This window comes from Gracilinanus agilis, chromosome 3 (genome assembly GCF_016433145.1).
Source record: "Gracilinanus agilis isolate LMUSP501 chromosome 3, AgileGrace, whole genome shotgun sequence".
NCBI lineage: Eukaryota > Metazoa > Chordata > Mammalia > Didelphimorphia > Didelphidae > Gracilinanus > Gracilinanus agilis.
In genome coordinates, this window is record NC_058132.1 from 464,391,340 (window position 1) to 464,413,950 (window position 22,611).

The 22,611-nt window shown below is 34.8% G+C and overlaps 1 protein-coding gene across 1 annotated transcript in view; it reads right to left on the reverse strand.

Annotated features, from left to right (window-relative positions):
• Positions 1 to 22,611, reverse strand: part of SHROOM2 (shroom family member 2) — a 258,104-nt gene that overhangs the window by 20,532 nt on the left and 214,961 nt on the right. The window contains exons 6-8 of the mRNA XM_044670384.1: positions 3,986 to 4,063; positions 1,869 to 2,256; positions 1,504 to 1,811 (exon numbers count right to left, since the gene is read on the reverse strand). Of these exons, the coding sequence (XP_044526319.1) occupies positions 1,504 to 1,811; positions 1,869 to 2,256; positions 3,986 to 4,063 (774 nt within the window). The remainder of the gene's footprint in view (positions 1 to 1,503; positions 1,812 to 1,868; positions 2,257 to 3,985; positions 4,064 to 22,611) is intronic.

Sequence of the window (22,611 nt, forward strand, 5' to 3'; positions counted from 1 at the left end):
GAAAAATTTTGACCTTGTTCCAACAAAAATATGGCTATAGTCTTGGTTCTTTGGGTTGGTGTCTCTAGAAAGGATATGTTTCTTAGATGTTTATTTTGGAAGAAGATAATTCAGCAAAACTTTAAACCATCGCATTTTTTGTCTAATGTACCCAATGATCTTATTAAATACAATCCTTAGTATAAATATGGTATGGTAGCTATTGTTGAATTTTGTGTTATCAGTTTTAGTCATGTCCAACTCTTCATGACCCCATTTGGGGTTTTCTTAGCAAAGCTATTGGAGTGGTATGCCATTTCTTTCTTCAGCTTATTTTAGGGATGAGGAAACAGGCAAACAAGTTTAAGTGATTTGCCCTGGGCACAAAGTACTTAAGAAATTTAGGTTGAATGATATGACTTCTAAGCTATGCAATGTTCCGGAACTATGTTCTATAAAACTCTGGTCTTTCATATGATGGAAACTGAGGTATGATAAGAAAATTTTTGTGGATGTTATTTTTCCCTCTAAAATTTCTAATTGGATTACTTCTCAGCCTTTGGCTAAGATCATGTGTAAAATTTGACCTTACCCAGAAGGTCAAGAAGTGATCCAATTTAAATGGATGTAAAATTTCTAATGGGGGCAGTGGATGGAGAATTGGGCCTGAAGTTGGAAGGGCCAGGGTTCAAATCTGGCCTCAGATACTTCCTAGCTGTGTGACTCTTGGTAAATCACTAAACCCCATCTGCCTAGCCTTTGCTCTTCTCTTCTAGAGTTATTACTAGGACAGAAAGTAAGAGTTTTTAAAAACTTACTCTCATTGGGAGTGTATCATTTGTAAAGAAATGATGATCTGTATAGATAAAATTTCCTCCAGAAGGGATTCCATGTGAACTGGAACAACCTCCAGGAGAACATTGTACACAGAGACTGATACACTGTGATACAATCTAACATAACGGACTTCTCTACTAGCATCAATACAAGAATCCAGAGCAAAGCTGAGGGACTTATGAGAAAGAAAACTAGCCACACTCAGAGGAAGAACTGTGGGAGGAGAAACACAAAGGAAAAACAACTGCTTGAACACATGGGCTGATGGGGATATTATTGGGGATGTAGACACTAAACGATAACTCTAGTCCAACTATCAATAATATGGAATTAAGTCTTGATCAATGATATATGTAAAACCCAGTGGAATTGTGCGTCAGCTAAGGGGGGTTAGGAGGGTTTGGGGGAGAAGGAAAGAACAAGAAATATGTAACTATGGGAAACTATTCAAATTAAAAATTTTAAAAATAAAATAAAAATAAAAATAAAGTTACTTCCTCCAGAAAAAAAAAATTCCTCCAGAGAAGTTCCCTACATCAATAAAAGAACAGATCTGGACTTCAGGAGTCCTCTTATTGGTTTTATCGCTATATTCCAAGTTTTTAAAGTGTTCCCAGTGGGCAGGATTAACTTGAGAAAGGCCAGAGTGTGTGTGCCTGCCTGCCATCACCACCAATAAATAAATACCTTGCTGAGTTCTCATCCTGCACCAGCAACGGAGGTTTGTCTGTCAGTTTCTGGGGAGCAAACTGAGGCGAAGGAGACCGAGAGGATTCCATGCCGGACTTCGGAAGATGACGGTACTTTGAAGACGGAACAGCTTCGGGCTTGAGATGTGATGTGTCTTCATTTAAGGGCTGGCAGTCATCCTCCAAAGATGCAGGTTGCCGAGACTCCTGCGGCTGAGGACCGCCAGGCTTCTCGCCCAACGCGGAGGGACTCTGGGGAAGGGTTGAAGGATTCACAGATGCGTCAGGAGAATGAGGAGGATGAGGCTGGGGAGGCCTGCCAGGGACGGCCAGCAAGCACTCAGAGGAGCTCCCGACAGAGACCGGAGGGCAGTCCTGGCGTCTGTACTTACTGGCGTCCCGTCTGGGAGGGGGTGGCCTTTGGGGCGCTGGTCCCCGTCGTTTGCTGAATGGGACTGAATCTATCCACCGGGAGTCTTCTTCTCTGCCCTGCGAGGAAGGGTGGGTGCCGTCGTTCTTTGCTTGAGCTTCCTGGGGCGCGTCTGAATCGTGGGTTCCTTCTTTTTCGTTTTCTTCTGAATATCTATAATCGCTAGGCAATGTCCCAGACCTTCCTCGGCTCTCCTGTGGCAAAGCTAGTGGCTCTCTAGTGTGAGATGGCTCAAAGGATCTTAACTTGCTGCTTAGATTTTCATCCAAAGGATCACTTTTTTCTCCTGAACTTTCTCCCTGATGTTCTGTATCTGTTTGCCTAAGAACAAAAGTAAAAAAATCATTAGCAAACTACTCTGTTTAAAGTCATATATAGATTTTAGATATCCATATAAATATTTATTTATATATTCATATTTGCATTTGTAATTCATGTATTCATTTTCATTTACACATTTCTAGAAAATCTTTATATATTTATGAATTTGTTTACATGTTTATAAAATATATATTTATATATTCATTTGTATTAAAGTATAATTATATAAATTTTATATTTAGAAATTATATATGTACACACATATATAACACAAGAAATAGTAACTCTTAAATAGTACTCATCTATTATAACTGCTCTGACCCACTTAGAGGATTAAAACCTAATCACTCTCCATTCCTAATATAATGTGAGTTCAAAAATATGTTGGACTAGGGTATATGTACACATACATACATGTACATGATGATGCAATGAAACCATTTCATATAATAATCTAAGATATTCAACTTTTTAAAAATCTGTGAACAAAACTTAATTTCTGTAAATAAAAATTCAGTGGAGCAAAATGAGATTTAATGGGAAGTTTTTGAAGAGTTCTCATTTACTAACAAATGATAAACTATTTAATAAAATTTGTAACAATTTCTTCATAAAGCTAATTTAAAATTACACTAGGTTCAAATCTGATCTTAGACACTTCCTAGCTGTATGACCCTGGGCAAGTCACTTAACCCCCATTGCCTAGCCCTTAATGCTCTTCTGCCTTGGAACATACATAGTATTGGTTCCAAGGCAGAAGGTAAAAGTTTAAAAATAAAAAATAAATAAAATTACCTTGGGAGGTTTCCAGTCCCTTCTCCAAGATGAAGTGCAAAAGAAACTTACAGACACCCTGATATACCTGATATATATAAAAAATACACACATATAATATATATGTGCGCACACATGCATGCACACTGCACATGTCCATTTCTGTCATGGCTAATGAGCCAGCTAATTAATGTGAATTAAATCAACCATCAATAAGTAGACTGTGCCTCTGTTGACATTTCTGCTACCTATTGTTCTTTTACAGCCCAATAAAATATGGGGGAAAAAAAAACACCTGAGTTTCTCGTTAGCTTTTTATTCCTGTTTAACTACTAATTTAGTTTGTAGTTTTGATTTGTTATTATTGCTTTTCTAACTTAACTTTTTTATTTGAGAACTTTCAGTGGGGAAAACAGCCACCAATCAGGATGAGAACCAAAGCTTTAATACTGATCACAGCTAGGAACTAAAACTGGTCAGCACTGGCAATCTTACTATTATTAGATGTTAGCCAAGAACATTTATGAAAAGTGTTGCCTTTAACTCTCCCTACAGTGAAAATGTCTTAAAACCATAAAAGTTTGAGATTAAAGGGAACCTCAGAGGTTCTATAGCCTGAACATCATTCAATGGTAACTAGAAATGTGGAAAGGCTCCAGATTATTTCTTTTATTTTCCAATTCATGAACTACACAAGGGAAAGAAACCATTACTCCATATATCACAAGAGTATGTCTGAAATCCCAAATCCTCTATTTCCCTTTTTTTCCTGTTTTGCAGTCGTCATTGTGACAAGCAACTCAGATTAGACTCTAGCTTGGACCATAGCCACCATTTACAGTTGAGCATTAGTAACCACCCGCTCATCTCATAGCACAGAAAGTGAGCTCCTACTACAGCAACTTCTGAAAGTCAATGGCATGTCAAAGGAGGAAAAGAAAGCAAGAAAAGGTACCTCTGAGACCCTGAAAGAATGCACGTTTGCTCTTTGCTTAGAGGAGGCTGAAGAGACACAGTGAGCTTAGAAAAGAAGCTGAAACAGAAAAAGCAAACATAAAAGGCTTAAGATAACATGAACCCAACTTGAGGAAGTCAGCTCTCTTATTTGCATTAGGAAATACTAACAGAGGCTGAAAGTTATCAAAACAGCACAGGCAAAACAAAAGGTGATTCTGGGAACAATGCATAATCCAAAGAAAGTCCTGGTTATAAAAATACAGCAGAACACCTACACATTTGTGAAAATGACAATATACAAGGAGGAACAAGCAGTCATATGCTGTTAGAATTTGATGCATTTCAATATAATGCACTTCTTGTCTTTAAATCACTAACCTACTGTGTTTAATCTTCCTCACAATAGTGATAAATTAGACGAGGCCAAAGGAACTGAACCTAAGATTTCATTAGCATAAGGAAGTCCTGAGTAAGGAAATTCCCTCTACTAAATGTGCGTTGGCACCTTCTCTGAAACTTCATAGTATAAGTGGGTTTCCCAGGGAAAAGACTGGCTACCAAGCCAGAGTGTTTCAGAGGTGGGACTTGAAATGGATCTTTCTACTATGCCAATTCAGTATCAGGAAATTGTCACTTAATTTTTAAAAAAGCTTCTTTATTAATTATAACTATGCGTGATAAATTATGGGTTAATATTACTTTCCTTTCAAAATACCCGATTAAAAATTAGTGATTCGCCTCCTTGTTTATCAGATTATAACTTTAATGGATTTCATTGTACATTTACTTTTTTTCCTTTTCTGTAAAACCTTTTCAAGGTGACCATTTACTCCTCCCAAACACTTGGGCACAGGACAGGCAATGTAAAATTTGCTTAACACAATCTACTGTGATTTATAATCTCAAATCAGGTCTTTTAGAGTCATCTGAATATTATAAATATGTTCAAATGTCAATTGAAAAAGTAACATTTAGCGTAACATGTAGAGATGGCAGCATGGAATCCCTGCAAAATACAGGGTCAGTCTCACCCAAAGTTCTCCAGGGAGAGAAGTCAACCCTGTAGTGACACAAGATTGTCACCGTATGAACTTCTGTATGGGCACGCTCCATGGCATAGTTCATCCTAGAAATCAGCTCTCTTATCATACATTGGAGTTGAGTATCAGCTATATAGATATATAAAAGCTTTAAAGAAGAGACTGGATAAATTGCACAAACTTGGTCTGTTAACCCAGAGAGTTCCTTTAGACTTTAGCTTACATTAGGCTGACCCTGTATTTTGTAGGGATTCCATGCTGCCATCTCTACATATTTACTAGTAAAGTTTTGTTGCAAATTTAGGGGAAAATTGTTTTTAAATTCTTTTGGCAAAGCACAGAACTCACCTTTGGGGGAAAAAGGTAACAATGGAAAGTAAATAATGACTCAGTACCCAGGTTTGCTAACCACAGTAAGAAAGAAATGTATTGTTTCCTAGTTTCTCTCTAGCACTTTATCGTAATACCATCTATAGGATTTATCAAAAGAGTGCTTGACCTTTTTTGTTAATTGTACTTCAATATAATTAGTTCCTTTGTAATTCTATGCCTTATATTTTATGTATTTAAAAACATTATTCTGAGAAGGGATGGAAAGGCTTCACTATACTGCCAAAGAAATCTATGACAAAAAAAAAAGATTAAGAAACTTTGACATATACCATTTCCAGTTATTGGAAAATGATCCCATTGCTAGTCAATTGACAGAATTCTTGGGTACTACACATCCCTAATTGGGGAATGTTCTCATAAACTCATTTTTAATATCTATTTTATTAAGCATCTACTACATAAAAGCTACTGGAGAAGTCAAGACAAAAGTACAAATCATCCCTGCCCTCAAGGAGTATACATTCTAAAGTAGACAACACATATATAAGTAAGAAATACAAAGTTATTTCAAGAGGCAAAGAAGTGTTACTATTTGAGAAATTGAGAAAGGTCTCTTGTAGGTAGAAGCACAAACATGAGCTGTATTTGGAAGCTATGTAGGAATTTTACTTGCCTGAAAGAGAGGAAAAAATACATTCTAGACATGGGGGAACATCTGTGCAAAAGGACTAGGCAGGAGATAGGATTTCATGCATGAGAAATAGTGACTAGGTCAGTCTGACCAGAAATTGGATGCATGAGTAAGAGTAATAGCTTGAATGTGCATTTCTCTAATTATTATTGATTTAGACTATTTTTTCCACATGGTTAATGGATGATAACTTTGATTTCTTCCTCTGAAAACTACTTATTTATATCTGTTGACCATTTATCAATTAGAGAATAGCTCTTACTCATTCAGTTCCCTATATATCGCTTACTGCAAAAGTTCCCCCCACCCCCAGTTTCCTTCTTTTCTTCACATTTTGCTATATTGCTTTTGTTTGTGCAAAAAACTTTTACATAATCAAAATTATCCATTTTACCTTCTATGAAACTTTCTATCTCTAGTTGAGATCATGAATTCTTCCTCTATCCATAGATCTGACAGATAATTTCTTCTATGTTCCATAAAGTTAGAGAAAAGAACCCAGAGTAGAGGAAGATGAATTGGGAGAAGACAGTGAGGTAGAAGGTTTGGTAATCACAGGAAGGAGGAAGAGTAGTTTAAGGAAAAGAGAATGGAAATTTGAAAGAATAGGTTGTGGTCAGAGAGAACAATTTCAGAGTTTGGGATCATGGCAGTACAACAATTATGAGTAGTAGTTAGATCAAGGGGATGACCGCCATCCCAACAAGTTCTTAAGGTGGAATGAAAACAGAAATAATGGGAATTTAGGAGGTTGACTGACTGGAAAGTCAGGAGGAGTTTGAGAGGACACTAACATTATTTTGAAATCTCTAAGAATGTGGGCAGGGCAAGAACTAGGGAAGAGAGGAAGACTGTGAAATAGGTACTGAACTGCTTGAGAATGGAAAGAAAATGGAGACCAGCAGATGACAAAATGGAGTTGGTTGAACTGGGAGACAAAAATGGATAGAAAGAAGAGATGTTAGGGATGGCTACCGGGAATAAGGAGGGAAGAATATGCCTATTCCTTCTTCTGAACAAGTGCTCCAAGAGTACTTCCACAGAAAAATCTCATCATAAAATAACACCAAATACTTGTAATGCAAAGCATCCTAATGGTGCCTAGCAGAGTGATAGGAATACAGTAGGGGTTGAATATTTGCTAAATTAATTTCTGCTAAGGTTGATGTTTTATCCATTTATTTCTAGTTTTCCTGTTTCCATTGTGAAACTTGATCACTTTAACAAAGTATTTGTAAAGAGAGAAAAGAGACAGACAGGGAGGGAGAGAGAGAAAGAGACATAGAGCGGGAGAGAGAGAGAGAGAGAGAGAGAGAGAGAGAGAGAGAGAGAGAGAGAGAGAGACAGCATGGTGTCAAAAGATGCAGGCTAACACTCAAGAGTTAGGAAGATGTAGGTTCAAATCCCATCTCAGACACTTGCTAGCTAGTTGTGTGAAACTGGGTCAGTCATAAATCTCTGGACTTAATTTTCCATATTGATAAAAAAAAAAAACAAGGACTCAATGAGTTCTGAAATCCCTTCCAGCTCTAAATCTGATGCTATGATCATATATCAAGGGAGTACATTTTATGAATGACTACCTCAAAAAAAATTTTTCCCCTGATTTAAAAAAAAAAACTTGAAGAAAAAAAATCTAGCCAACTATTTTGGTTAACATAAACATAAGTTTCTAACAATATTTAGACTAATCTGTTCTTTTTCAAAAGCTAAAAAAATACAGTGAGAAAATACATTTCACTTCACTGTGGGTCTAGATATCTAGCCTGTTTGGTATGAAAAATTATATTAAATGATGTGTGAATTTTGATGGTTGCTCTTGGGGGGAAAACATATCTTGTCCAGCAGTATAAGGTATGATTAACATCTTATTCTACAGTTAACATAACTGCCTACATTTCATTTTGGTATTTCATTTTCTCACTCAAAATTAACACGGTAATTTTTGATCACATAACTGATATATTGCTAGATTTCTTTTTTCCTTATACAAGTTCAATGCCCAATGTCACCAAATTCATTTCTAATAGGGCAGATTGTGAGAATTTTAAGAAATCAAGGTCACAGAAAATAAGGAGCCAATGATAAAGATTAAAACCAAAGGCCAACTCCATTCTTCAAAATGTATTTTATATCGTAGGACAAATATGATCCTAATCAAAATTATGTGGACAATGAGTCTTTCCAAACCTGATACAATGGAGTTCTTTCTCATTTTTTTTGCGTGTCCTCAAGGACAAAAACATACAATAAAGAGCATTAAAAAATCAAAACAAAGATAATAGAATGATCCCCTTCTCAAGGCATTAAAATTAGTTTAAGGATTGGAACCTGTAAACCACCAGGGCTGGATTTGGATAAGCTTTGGCAACTATTTTAGACCATAAAGTAAAATTATACAAAGAAGAAAAGAGGGGAGCTGCATTCCAGAGACAGAGTAATTTACATTCAGCATGGGTTGGTTGCTTCATTCACATGCAAAACATGCTAATTACATGTTACCATGGAGAGAATCGGGCTCTTACAGTTCAGAAAGGAGAAAAAGAAAGCAAGCTTCATGCAGCAGAGGGACCCAGGAAAAACCTGTGAAATGGTATAATAACATCTTTTGACTTACTGTTTAAAATTTTAAGGTCTATAATAGAAAATATGAAACTAACATGTTAAAATTTTTTTCTTATTAAAAAGGGAAAGATTTGAAAAATGCTCAAGATTTTAAACATTTCATAGTGGATAACAGAGGGAATAAATATTACAGATGCTTTTTTTTCATCTTCACATTTCAAATATCATTTATTCTTATTCAAGTCTTATTAAAAATGTTAAAACTGTCATGAAGCATATACCATCTATCATTTCTAATAAATGACATTCCTTTATGCCTGTTAATATAATCACTAGGACCAAGTTAATATAATCACTAGGAAACTAGAGGGATATGGGTACAGATCCTCTCTTCTAAGAGATACTCTCACAAACTCACTGTGCCTCAGTTTTTCTCATCTGAACAATAAATTCTAGTTATTTCCTTTTCTTTGGAATGTTGTAAAGCAAATGTGAAAAATTATTTTTTTTCCAAATGATTTTCTAAGTCTATGAACATGAGATCTGTGTTTCTGAGATGCAATTAGGAACTGTATGAATTTAACTTGAATGAGAATAACACCACCAACTAGACATTATTTAGAATCTGCTCACCATTTTATATTTTGACACTTTATGGTAATCAATTAAACTAGGAAAGCTCTGTGAATAAGACTAGCATAATTATATCTACCCAAAGTAAAGAAAATTTATTTAAGTAATATACAAAACTAATTGCAGGGAATTGCTTTTAAGATCTAGTCCTATGCCCTTCTATTCATATATTGTGAATGATAAATTATGCACAAGTAAAGATATCATTAGATATCAAAGTAAAAGATATCATTAAAAAGACGCCTATCTGGAAAAGGAGATGGGCTAGTTATATAGTAAAAATGACAGCAAGAGATGCCTGTGTATCGAAACGTCAATTCTATAATGCTAAAAGAAATTAATTTTTAGAACCTAGAGAAAGTCTAGCACACTCAGCCAGACTGCTTTTGGAGGATTTATGGAAGGATAGGGACAAGATATGCAAAAGGTGAAAAAGTGAGGATGAGTTTTGACCTGTAGATTGGGGCCAGGTTGTTACTGATTATTAAAATTAAAAAGAAGAATTTATATCAGACTCTCGGGGCATTATAGAACTATTAAACTCTATTCAGGGAGAATGGCATGGTCAGACTTGAGTTTCGGAGAAATAATGTTAGCATTAGTTGGTGGCATATAAATTAGGGGTGGGGAGAAACTTAAAGCAGGAATAAGAATTATTGTTCTCAAAGTGTGGTCCAAAGATTCCCCTTTTTAGTGGGTCCAAGGAGTCAAAACTCTTTTTGTGATAATAATGTTTTAATTTTTAATATGGTAAATATCAAGAGAGAGAACCCACATGAACATTCCTTTTGGGGAGGAGAGTGCTCTTCAATAATTTTAGAGACTGTAAATAGGGGCCCTGGGACCACAAAGTTTGAGAACTGCTGAATTAGGAGGTGCAATAAAATAACACTGTGAGAATCATTTCTGTTAAGTTTTCTTTTCTGAATTCCACTACCTCATGACCTGGGGAAAGAGGTACCTAGAGAGATTATTTAAATTCAACAAGCCTCAGTTTCCTTCTCTATAAACAGAAATACTTGTCATAATTCTACATCACATGGTTATGGTAAGAAAAGCTATTTGTAAACTATAAAATATTACATAGCCATGAGCTACCATTATCTCTCTTTTGTGCTCAATAATCATTAATATATTTTAAGCAGACTACTTATAAAATCACATATTTCAGTTTTTGCTACCTAAAGAAATTAACACGGAGGGGAAATATTTGGTTCTCTCATCCAGAAAATGGCCACGTTATAGTTACAGCTGAAAGGAAATTTAAGGTAATCTAAACATAAGTTCAGAGGATGATAGACTTAGCATTGAATGGGACCTTGGAGATCATCACTTCCTGATGAACCTGAGACCCAGAAACACTAAGTTCAAGGGAACAAAATTAATATGCAGCAGAGTTCAGGTTGAAACTCAGGTCCTATGACACTAAAATTATAATTAAAATAGGTAATAATAATAATGGCTAGTTTTTATATAGTTTTAAGATGAGCAAAGTGTTCTAATAATAATAACATATGTAAAAGCTAGCATTTTTATGGGACTTGTTATATGCTAGGCACTGTGCAAAGCACATTAAAATACTCTGGGAATATTATATTCTGGGAATTGGGTGCTATTATTATTCCCATTTTACAGAGGAGGAGACCAAGGCAGACAGAAATTAAATGACTTAACCTAAGGTGACTGAAGCCACATTTGAACTCTTAAACTGTGTATCCTTGGGCAAGTCACTTACCTCCACTTGCCTCAGTTTCCTCATATGTAAAATGAGTTGGAGAAGGAAATAGCAAACTACTTCAATCTTCTGCCAAGAAAGCCCTAAATTGGGTCATGACTGAATGACTTCCTGACTTCATCCAAACCCTGTACTATCCACTGCATCTACCACAAAGCTTCCCCTATTTAGCACTACAATACAATAGGAAAAAATAATTTTCAGCAAAGATACTTAAACTGCCAACATAATTCCCAAGTTCAAGATTTAATTTAGATATGTTGAATTACTTAGAAATTAGAAATTTTTTATAAATCATTTTTCTCATGAAAGCAATGTAAAATTATTATAAATAGAAAAACATAAGCAGCAAAATTTTCAAAAATGATTTACCATAGTAGTTAATGAAATAACACCCTGCCCCCAGCCTCCCCACACACAACCAGATGAAGTAATTAGCTTTTCAACATTCAATTATTACCAAGATCTATTGATATGCAAATTAAAGGCACTCCTGGATGTTTGCTTGGGGAAGAATAAATGCAAAAATAATTCCTAATCCCTTAAGGTGCTCACAATATAGTAGGCAACATTTGGTAAGTACACAAAAATTACAATAAAAAGCAAAATTTGATACATGTCACAAGAAATGAAAAGAAAAGGTATTATGAAATTTGGAGGAGGGAGATCATAGATTTAGAGATAAAAGAGACCTAGTTCAGCCATGATATTTTACAGAGAGAAAACTGAAGCCCAGAGGGACAGGGCTGGTGTCTCAGGAGATGGCAGAGATTGTCTTTTTAGGAAATGAGCTTTTATGGAAGTATGCATAAATGTCTTTCAGAAAATAATCCCATTTTCCTACTGAAATCCACTAAAAAAACAAAAGAGGCAAAATGTAAGTGAAAAAATTTTGGTTAATCATAAATTAGTATACATACATGACCTTCAGAAAAAAATACCATTTTCCTATGGATTTCTACTTTAAAAAAAAAAGAGAGAGGTAAAATGTGACAAAAAAAATTTGGTTAATCGTAAAAATTAGTATACGTTAATGACTTTTAGAAAATGATCCTATTTTCTTACTGATTTCCACTTTTAAAAAAAAAGGTAAAATGTGATTGAAAAAAATTTGGTTAGTCAAAAAAGGTACATCATACATTCAAAAGAAAACATTATTTTGTGTTACTTTAATAATGCTATACTGGACTCAACTTAAATGATTATATATTATCTGTCTTCAATGACAGTAGGATTGTAGATTTTTAGTCTAGAAGGTACCAGTAAATGCATCAAAATCAACCCTTACATTTTGCAAATGAAAAAGTGGCACTTAAGTGATTTTAAGTAGGTTACCCAGCTACTAATTACCTTAAAAGAGATTTGAATTCAGAACTTCCAAACTCCCAGGCCTAACACTATCCATTATACTTCAATCTTTTTATTATAGGCAATCTCTCTAGTATTATTTGCTTTGAAAATTACTATTGTTAACTAAACATAAAAATGGTATTTTTTAAAATTCAAGCCTAGAAATAACTACAAGGCAAATCTTTGCTTTTGCTTTTGGGGGGACGGAGCATTTACAGTACATTTATTACATTCCTTGGCCTTGACATTATTTATATGTATGACACTATGAAATCTGTAAAATACCAATATATTTAAATGACAGGCACTAGCAGTATACAATACTGAAGAATAAAATAGAAATAGAAATATTATTTTTTATGACAATGAGGAAATTTATTAATCAATCAATACAATATAGTTTTTCTTAATATATCTTGTTGGTCAGGTCTATTTGATCTCTCTGCCCTTTTAACATCAGCTGTCAGCCACAACTGTATTCCTATAAATAGAATTATTAATCTATAAAGCAGGGCCAACTGGATGTGGCTTGCATACAGCAGGAGTCTAATGAATGGCTGTGTCAGTCTGGATGGGCAACATTTTGATGGTACAAGTAATAGATGGCCAAACTCCTTATGTAATTTCATCCCATTCCATAGTACATTCTAGGTGGTTAATAAGTATTTGTATATTCAATGATAAATTCCATATTAAAAGAAAATTTATATTTTCTGTCTTCAGTCACTCTATGAAACTGGACCTCAGAATATTCTACTTCTGACTTTAATAAACCACAAAATGACTATTGGGGCATACCAACAAGAATTAAGTTAAACTCACATCCATCTTAACTGAAGTGGTTACTCAGGGAGAAAACAAGTGTCAGGTTATAAAAATATCCAGAGAGATTTAGCCTTAATTCTCATAAGAAAAAACCCAATGAGAACACTAGGATGTCTTTCCATGGGAGATTAGCATATTACACAGTCCTTCCTTGAGCTTAATTTAAAAAAAAAAACTTTTTTTGTTGTTGTTCAGAACTTGGCAAACTTCTACAAACCTAAGCACTTTCAGACACCAAAAAGAAAAATATAAATTGAGTTGCATATAGAACTCTACAGCTCCATTATATACAGCTTGTATTTCTTTTTACATATATATATTATACATATACACATATATATTATACACATATACATATATTATACTTATATATTAAATTCAAATTACTTTCAAAGCTGTCCTGCTTCTCTATCTCCTTTTTAATCTCCTGTTCTTTTTTGTTCATTTTTTTAAAAAATGCTCCAATGACCCTGTTTTATCTTAACACCAATATCATTGTGGCGTCCTTTCCTTCACAAATTCTCTATCCATTAAAAACAAAAACCTTCGTAACAAATAGGCATAATCAAGCAAAATGAATCCATATATTTGCCCTGTCAAAAAATGTCTGATTTAATTTATATCCCTATTTCCTAGGACAGTGATGACGAACCTTTTAGAGACTGTGCGCTGTGCCCCATCCTCCCCAACCAAGTGCTGAATGCTCCTTGTCCCACCTTACCCCACAAGGGGAGGGAGGAAGGGCTCCCACTGGACTGCTGGGCAGAGGGGTGGGTGAAGTAAGGAATGTCCTCAGGCCAGATAGAAAGGGGGAGGGGAGGAAGCACTCCCATTGGGCTGCTGGGCAGAGGGGGGAGAGTAATGTCAGGCACAATGGGGAGGGAGAAGGGAGCAGTTTTGCCTGAGTCCCTGGGATTTTCTAGTAACAAACACTGGTGGACTATGGTGCACATGCCCGCAGAGAGGGTTTTGTGTACCTTCTCTGGCACACGTGCTATATGTTCACCATCTGTCACGGGTAGGGTAAGATAAAAGGCATGCTTCATTATTAGTTCTCTAGAGAAGTGGTTGGTAATTGCAATGGTGAGTTAAATTTTAAAATTTTATTTTTCATTATAATGTTGTAGTTTACTAAGTAAATTGTTCTCCTGGTTCCACTTATTTTACTCTGCTAGATAGCACGATGGATAGAGTGCTTGGCCTAGAGATGAGAGATCCTAGGTTCAAATCTGGCCTCAGATTACTAGCTCTACAACTCTTGATAAATCATTTAACCCCATTTGCTCAGTCCTTACTGCCCTTCTGCCTTAGAACCAATATTTGCTAATGATTTTTAGATAGAATTTCTAGCATAGTGTGCCTGGCACATAGTAAATAAATAATATTTACTAATAAATGGTAGCTATTATTATTACTTCTATTAAATTAGGATTAAACATTTTGAAAAGATTTTGTACTTGAAATAAGTATTACAAGTATGAAGAATGACAATTATGGGGAAAAATTAGTATTTTTTAATGAGTAAATTTGTGCAGAGCTTTCAAAAATCCCAAGCCTTTCACAACACAAACCTCATTTTCCAAAATTTTCCTAGTGATGCCCTATGATTATAAATCATAGAACGCTATAATCTCCAAAGAATCAAAAGCATAAGTGTTTAAAGGGCTATTGAAAGATGTGTAGGATTTAATTTTTGTATTTGCATCCCCAGTATCTGGGGCACAGTGATGGGCACAGAGGAGGTGCCTAATAAGTGCATAAATGTAGATTGCATGGTTTATGAAACTCAGATAAGAATGAGAAGGGAAGAGGTAGTTTTTGGCAAATAATATTCTACCAGAGATATTTTATAATTACAATTGTCTGAAAGCTTAGAGGAACCAGATCTTAATGTACTCATTGTCTAAGGAAATAAAAAGGAATATGGTTTGGTCCAGTAAAATATAGCTTTAAAGACTCTCTTCCACCAATGTGTTTCCCAAGCACATGTTAAGATCATAAGATTTTTTTCATAGATACAACTAAAGAGAATTTTGTAAGATAATCTTCTGATTACTTACGTCAAGAAAGGCATTAAATAGGAAGATTTAGGTTCACCAAAGGCATAATGGAAGATAGAGAGCAGAGTAGAAATTAAATATTCCAGATGGTAAAGTCTTCTAAATGCTTTCATTTGTAGATAAAAATGTTCTAACTGCATCAAATCTAGGAATATTTCAGAGATCTACAAATGACATCTCTAATAACATAAATTACTTAAAAGAGTTCAGCTTTGCTCTCCATAGAGGAAAAAAAGGAATGGATGAAGAACGTATATCATACAGACTATAATATGGATGGATCTTTTCCATTAGTAAATATTTCTTGGACAAATAATATTCACTGAATGGACCAAGAACTGAATAGGATGAAGAGTAAGATAGAATGTATTTGGAGAATTGTGCTGGATTTTTAATGACATTAAACTTCTCCCTGAAACAAAGGCTCATTAAAAAAATATCATATCAGGGGGCAGCTGGGTGGCTCAGTGGATTGAGAGTCAGGCCTAGAGATGGGAGGTCCTAGGTTCAAATCCAGCCTCAGACACTTCCCAGCTGTGTGACCCTGGGCAAGTCACTTGACCCCCATTGCCCACCCATACCACTCTTCCACCAAGGAGCCAATACACAGAAGTTAAGGGTTAAAAAAAATTTTTTTTTTAAATCACATCAAACATTAATGATGATAGCAATGTTTCAATAAAATTAATCTGTACTCTATTACAAAAATAAATAATATGGAAATAGGTTTTGAGTGATAATACATGTATAACCCAGAGGAATTGCTTGTCAGCTCTGGAAGGGAGATTACATGAATCATGTAACCATGGAAAAATATTAAAAAAAAAAATAAAAAAAATCATATTAAAAAGAAAATTAAAATGCTTATGGAAAAACTAGTGGTAGAAAGAGAACAATTAGAAATACTTACCAGAGATAACATCCTAGACAGAACTTTTCTTAAAATGGTTCTTTAAAAACACATTTAATCCTCTAACTAAAATTTTCAGGGTTTAGAAGAGGTCAAAGCAAAAATACATACACACCTCTTTTTGTCTTCATTCAGACTCATTAATAGATACCACAATCAATCTCTTTAAGCAATCTCATTCAATCTCTCCTTTCTTACTGGGCACATATCCACCAAGACTGGAAACCTAAAAGCTTTGATTCTCTGTACTTGACAGAAAAGGAAAGTAATCTACAATTTTCTCTTTGGTTTAGTTTCCATTTATTTCATTATTCTCACCAAGGTTTAAAATTTACAACAAGCCCAAATAAGCCACTCAACAACACCTATATTGTGTAGAAAAAGCTAGATTGTGCTAGTTTTAACAGTCGCATCTCTTTAGAAAGTCAGACTACTTTGACTTTCACTTGCCTGAACTTGGATACTGAACAGGACTTGAGACTGAGGAATCATTTGGAAAAATAAAAACAAAAAGGAAAAGGAAAACTGCAGGAAAAAATATACATTCACAGCTGAGCCAAAGACTTTAAGGAAGTTTGCACTTGTTTACAGAAAATCAAAATTTTAGGCTAGTGTTTTTTAGAAGTATTATTTAGAACTAATAAAAATGTTCAAGTTTAGAAAATATAATGTGTGTCAATATTTGTGTGTAGGACAATGTTCTTCAGGAGAAGATCTATCTCAGCTTCTCCTAACTCTTCATTCCTCAGACCTCTGCCCATCTCTAAGAGGTATTTCCTGTTGACCTCCTAAACTACACCCTTGGACAGCAAAGCCTAAATATTAGTAATATTGGCCAATCAATGCCAGAAATAGCATTTATTTTGGCCTTTAATTCACTGGTCAAATTGGATGAATGTAGAATATACTATGTCAGTAGGATCAAATGTGGTTATATTTGGGATCTGATGTTAACTTATTTCATGTATGCATAATCATAGAGAGAGCTAAACATGAGCAAATCATGAAAGTACCTCACAGTGAATTATTGTGAATACAAAGAAATCACTCAAGCATGTACAGAAAAATTCTATTCCAATATTTGTAATTCTTAGACCAATACTTATTGTATCTTCTTCTCTTTTGTACCACTTCTTCCTCCATCAAATAAGTTTAAGATGATGAAGATTATTTTTAAAAATAGACTTATTAAACATTAAAATAATTAATTAGAAATACAAAGTGTTGACTTTATATGAAATATCACATAAGTAAATATTACCATAACATACCAATACCATCCATGGGGCTTCCTTGGCAAAGATACTGGAGTGATTTGCCATTTCCTACTCCAGTGGATTAAGGCAAAAGGAGGGTAAGTGACTTGCTCAGAATCACATTGCTAGTGTCTGCTAGCAATAAATGCTTATTGGCTGGTCTTGTCTATCTTTCCCTTTCATTATAATTTTTTATAATAGAATGTGAACTTTAATTAGTAGAACATTAAATAAGAAAACAAACCTATATACTTCAAAATTTAATTCTTCTAGTTTATAAGTTTATAAGAAAGACAATCTGGCATAGTAACAGGGGCAGCAAGGAAGGTGATGCAGTGGATAGGGTGCTGGGTGAAGCAAGTGAGCAAGATTCACTTTCCAAATTCAAATCTGGTTGACTTTGGGCAAGTCACTTAATTCTGTTTGCCTCAGTTTCCCCATCTGGGGAAGGAAATGGGAAATTACTCCAGTCTCTTTTGCCAAGAAATCTCCAGATGAGGTCAAGAAGAGTTGGACATATTTGAACAAGAAAATAATAGCTCAAAATAATAACTAATATTTATATATTGTTTTAAAAGTTTTCAAAGAACTTTATAAATATTACTTCACTTATTATTCCTCCATGGGAATAATAACAGTAATAAATAACAATAGCTAGCATTTTTATAACACCTACTATATCAGGCACTTTAAAATTATTTTCTCATTTGATTCTCACAAACATCTTGGGAGGTAGGAGCTTTTATTATCCTCTCCATTTTAGAGATGAGAACTTTTGGGGAGTAGAGATTAAATGACTTGTTCACTAAGTATGAGGCAGGGTTAAAACTCAGGTCTAACAGAATCCAGGTCCAGAGTAGGAATGAGAAAGATCTATGTATATATCCAAATTCTAAATAATTAGAAGTCATGCTAATTTTCTTTTCAAATTAAGAAAACCAGGGATTTTAAAATTTAAAATAAAATTAATTTTTTCCATATAGTTCATTTTTGTAAATGAATAATCTTATAAAACCAAAACTCCCAAACATAAACCCAAATACATAATTGAAAAATCATAAGCTTTCATCTGTGGTCTGACTCCAAAAATTCTTTCTCTGGAGGTGAATAGCATTCTTTGTCCTTAGTCCCTCAGAATCATCCTGGATCACAGTAGCCAACTCTATCACAGTTGATCATTGTACAATATTGCTATTACTATGTACAGTATTCTCTTGGTTCTGCTCATTTCACTCTGCATCAGTTTTTGGAGGTCTTTCCAGCTCTTTCTGAAATCATCCCGTTCATCATTCCTTAGAGCACAATAGTATTCCATCACCATCAAATGCCACAATTTGTTTAACCATTCCCCAACTGAGGGACATTCCCTCAATTTCCAATTCTTTGCCACCACAAGAAAAGCTGTCATAAATATTTTTGTACAAGAAGGTCTTTCCCTCTGTGCCCCCCCACCCCTTTTTTATCTCTTTGGGATACACCTAGTAATGATAACCATGGAGTTTTTAAAAAGAGCTACACTGTTTTTTGTTTTTGTTTTTGTTTTTTAAGAGCTACACTGTTGACAAACGAGAACATTCAGAATAACATATATAGTTATCATGGAAAAGGAGTATCAGTGGCCAGAAGTTGATGTTCAAGGATAACAGGCTAGAAGGGAACACCTAGTCCAACTTCCTCACTTTATAAATGAGAAGACTGAGCTCTGCCAGGAAAGTTAGGGGAATTGCCCAAGGTTACCCAAGCAATAAGCACTGGAGGTGGAATTAAAACTTAGTCCTTCAACTTGAGCTAGAGTTCTTTCCATTATCATTATAAGACAGTGTTGTCAAACTCAAATATAAACAGGGCTACCTATTGACTTAGAGATCCACAAATGAGCATTAAGGGTGTTGCACTGTTTTTTATTTATTTTGTTAAACATTTCCCAATTACAGTTTAATCTGGTTCTGACTGCATTCTAGAGTTCTGCAGCCTGCTGGTTAGAACTTAATATTTCTGCTTTAAAAGTTTGCCTTTTATAGGCAGCTAAAATAGCACAGTAGATAGAGCTCCAGGTCCAGAGATGAGGGGTCCTGGGTTCAAATCTGGCCTCTGACACTTCCCTAGCTGTGTGATCCTGGGTAAGTTACTTAACCCTGACTATCTAGCCCTTGCCACTTTTCTGTCTTAAGAATGATACTAAGAAAGAAGGTTAAGAATTTTTTAAAAAAAGTTTTCCTGGGGCAGCTGGGTAGCTCAGTGGAGTGAGAGTCAGGCCTAGAGACAGGAGGTCCTAGGTTCAAACCTGGCCTCAGCCACTTCCCAGCTGTGTGACCCTGGGCAAGTCACTTGACCCCCATTGCCCACCCTTACCAATCTTCCACCTATGAGACAATACACCAAAGTACAAGGGTTTAAAAAAAAAAGTTTTCCTTTGAATAATTTTTATAAAACACTCATGACAAATTGAAAGGTCATTAATGCCAACCTTTAAAAAAATTTAGGTGTTAAAGATTATTTAAATGTGTAAGAATTTAGGACTATGACCAGGTGCCTACATTTTGTGATTCATCAAAAATCTAGTGGCCAAGAATCTCCTCTTTTGATTCTGGTCTTAAGGTGATTAATATCAACCAACTACTACTGATGGTAAATTGAAAAGTGGAGAGAGAACTAGACAGTATTATGAACACCAACAATACTCAAGAATACAAAGTTCTTTGTAGGAGATCGTGGGGAATACAGCTAAGAGGATTCTGTTCCAGAACACATCATCAGAATGTGTTAAAATCGGATGAATTAAAATGGCAATCACCACTATGATGAACAGAGCAAAATGAGTCAGAAGTATTATTAGACTTATATAACAATCCTATTTTAATCAGTCTTCTAAAAATGGCACTTCTACCTACCAATACCTTTATAAATTTAGGATTAAATTATGTCTTTTTCACAACAAGAATAAATTAACTAAAGCAACTGAGATTTGGAAGTTGAAACTCCTTATGTCAGTGGTGTGGAAGGATTAAATAAGAATAATGTGTCACTAGATCAGATCTACTTTCTTATTTCTTATGTATGCTTTTGGGGAAACAAGGATTTTCTGTCTAATTTAACATCAAGAAAAAAGATATGCATCTCAAAATATCCCAATTTATAATAACCCAATATCAGTGCATATAATTTAATTTAAATTAAAAAAACAATCTTAGTTTTGTTTCTAGCCTGTGTTACTTTCTGGGATGGAGGTCCTTCCTCAAATTTACCATAGAAATATTTTTTAATCCAGCATTTTGATAAATGTATGTCTTCTACATGAGTTAATTATCTAAATTCTTCCCTTTTTAAATATTGCTTTTTAAAAAAATTCTTATTATTTTTATGACTATCTCATGAAAATGCATGATGTGCATTTTTATCAATAAATTAAGAAAATTTATTGAATGTCCACTAAGTATCAGCCACACATTGAAGATATAAATACAGGAAAATATAATCCCTGACTTCAAGGAGTTTGTATTCTGGGGGAGAAGGAGACAACATATAAATAACTGTGAACATAAATCATATTTACAGTAGGGAAGGTACAAAATAGTTAAGTTTCTCTTTCTCTGAAGACCTCTGAATCTATTCTTATGCCTCATACTTACAGAAAAAACTTAAGTCTCCTGTTTCCCCTAAAAAAAAAAAAGAAAAAAGAAAAAAATTGAAGGAAGAGGGGGAAGAAGAAAAAAAGTTATTAACTGGGAATTCTTCAAGCACAAGAGAAAACCACAAGGGATTCTTTCAGATAATGCCTTCTATTTTATATGGATTTTATGTTGGCAACCCAAATAGTGGTTATGGGAGCCCTAGAAAGAGGTCTCTTGACCCATAGAAGTAATGAAGACCCTTTACAGTGGCTGGAGGTCAGAGGATGTAAAAATATAGAAGGGCTATCTGTTTCAAATGCTGGTTAGATAGAGAAGAGCTTTAGATTCTGATGTAAGAGAAAAAGATAGCTAGACAAGTTTGATTATGTAAAATTTTAAAAGTTTTTGTATAAGTAAATCTAATACAGTAAAAATCTGAAGGGAAACAGGTAACTGGGGAACACATCTTTGTCACACATATCTCTGATAAAAGCCTCATTTCTAACATATATGAGGAGCAAATTAAAATTTCTAAGACTAAGAGCAATTTCCAATAGCTAAATGGGCAAAGGACAGTTTCCAATAGGCAGTTTCCAAAAGAAGCAATCCATGCTATTAACGATTGTATGAAGAATCCACTAATAATAAGAGAAATATAAATTAAAGAGACTTTGAGATTCTACCTTACATCTATAAGACAGCCCAAGAAGAAAAATGCTGGAGGGGTTGGAGGAAAACAAGGATATCGTGGAGGTATGAATTGGTTTAGCCATTCTAGAAAGCAATTTGGACTATGCACAGTAAATTAACAAAATGTACATATTCTTTGTCCCAGATATATTACTTTAAGGTTTTATGCATAAAGGTTTAAGAACACCTTAAAAGTTATTAGTAACAGTAGCAACTATATATTTTGGAATAAACCTAGCTGTTAGAAAGTCAGTTCTTATATTGAAAAGACGCTTGCCTCTACAAGTTATAGTCACTGTTCTTCGTTCTCTCTTCTGTGTCTAAAGAGAATAGGTCTAGTTCTTACACAAAAAAACCTTCAAACATTTTAGGTTAACTATTCTGCATTCCTCCCTCCCTCAAAAAAGCCCAAACTTCTCTTCTCCAGGCTTAATAGGTTCAGTTCCTTCCATCATTCTCAGTGAATAGCATGCTTCCTGAATTCCTTTATGACCCTGGTTGGATAAGAAAGTAGCTTGTAAATGTCCTTCCTAAAATGGAGCACCCAGAACTCCATCAATCAACTAGCACCTATTTATTAAGCACCTACTATGTGCTGAGTGCTGGAGACAGAAAAAGATCACTCCTGTCATCAAGGCGCTTATATGCAATGGGAGACACAACAAGCCAATGAATCTACGAAGCAGGCTAAATACAGGCTAAATAGGAAATAATTAAGTGAGGATGTCATTGGGATTAAGAGAGGCTGGAGAAGGTTTCTAGTAGAAGGGGGGGATTTTTTTTAGTCCTTAAAGAACAATTCTCTAGATGGGATGGGATTAGAGTGCCATGAACTAGCCTATTTCTGGTTCTGACACAGTTCCTTTTAATGCAATCTAAGGAAGAGTGAGCTCTTCTTGTTGTCAGGTAGCATGGCTGATTCACA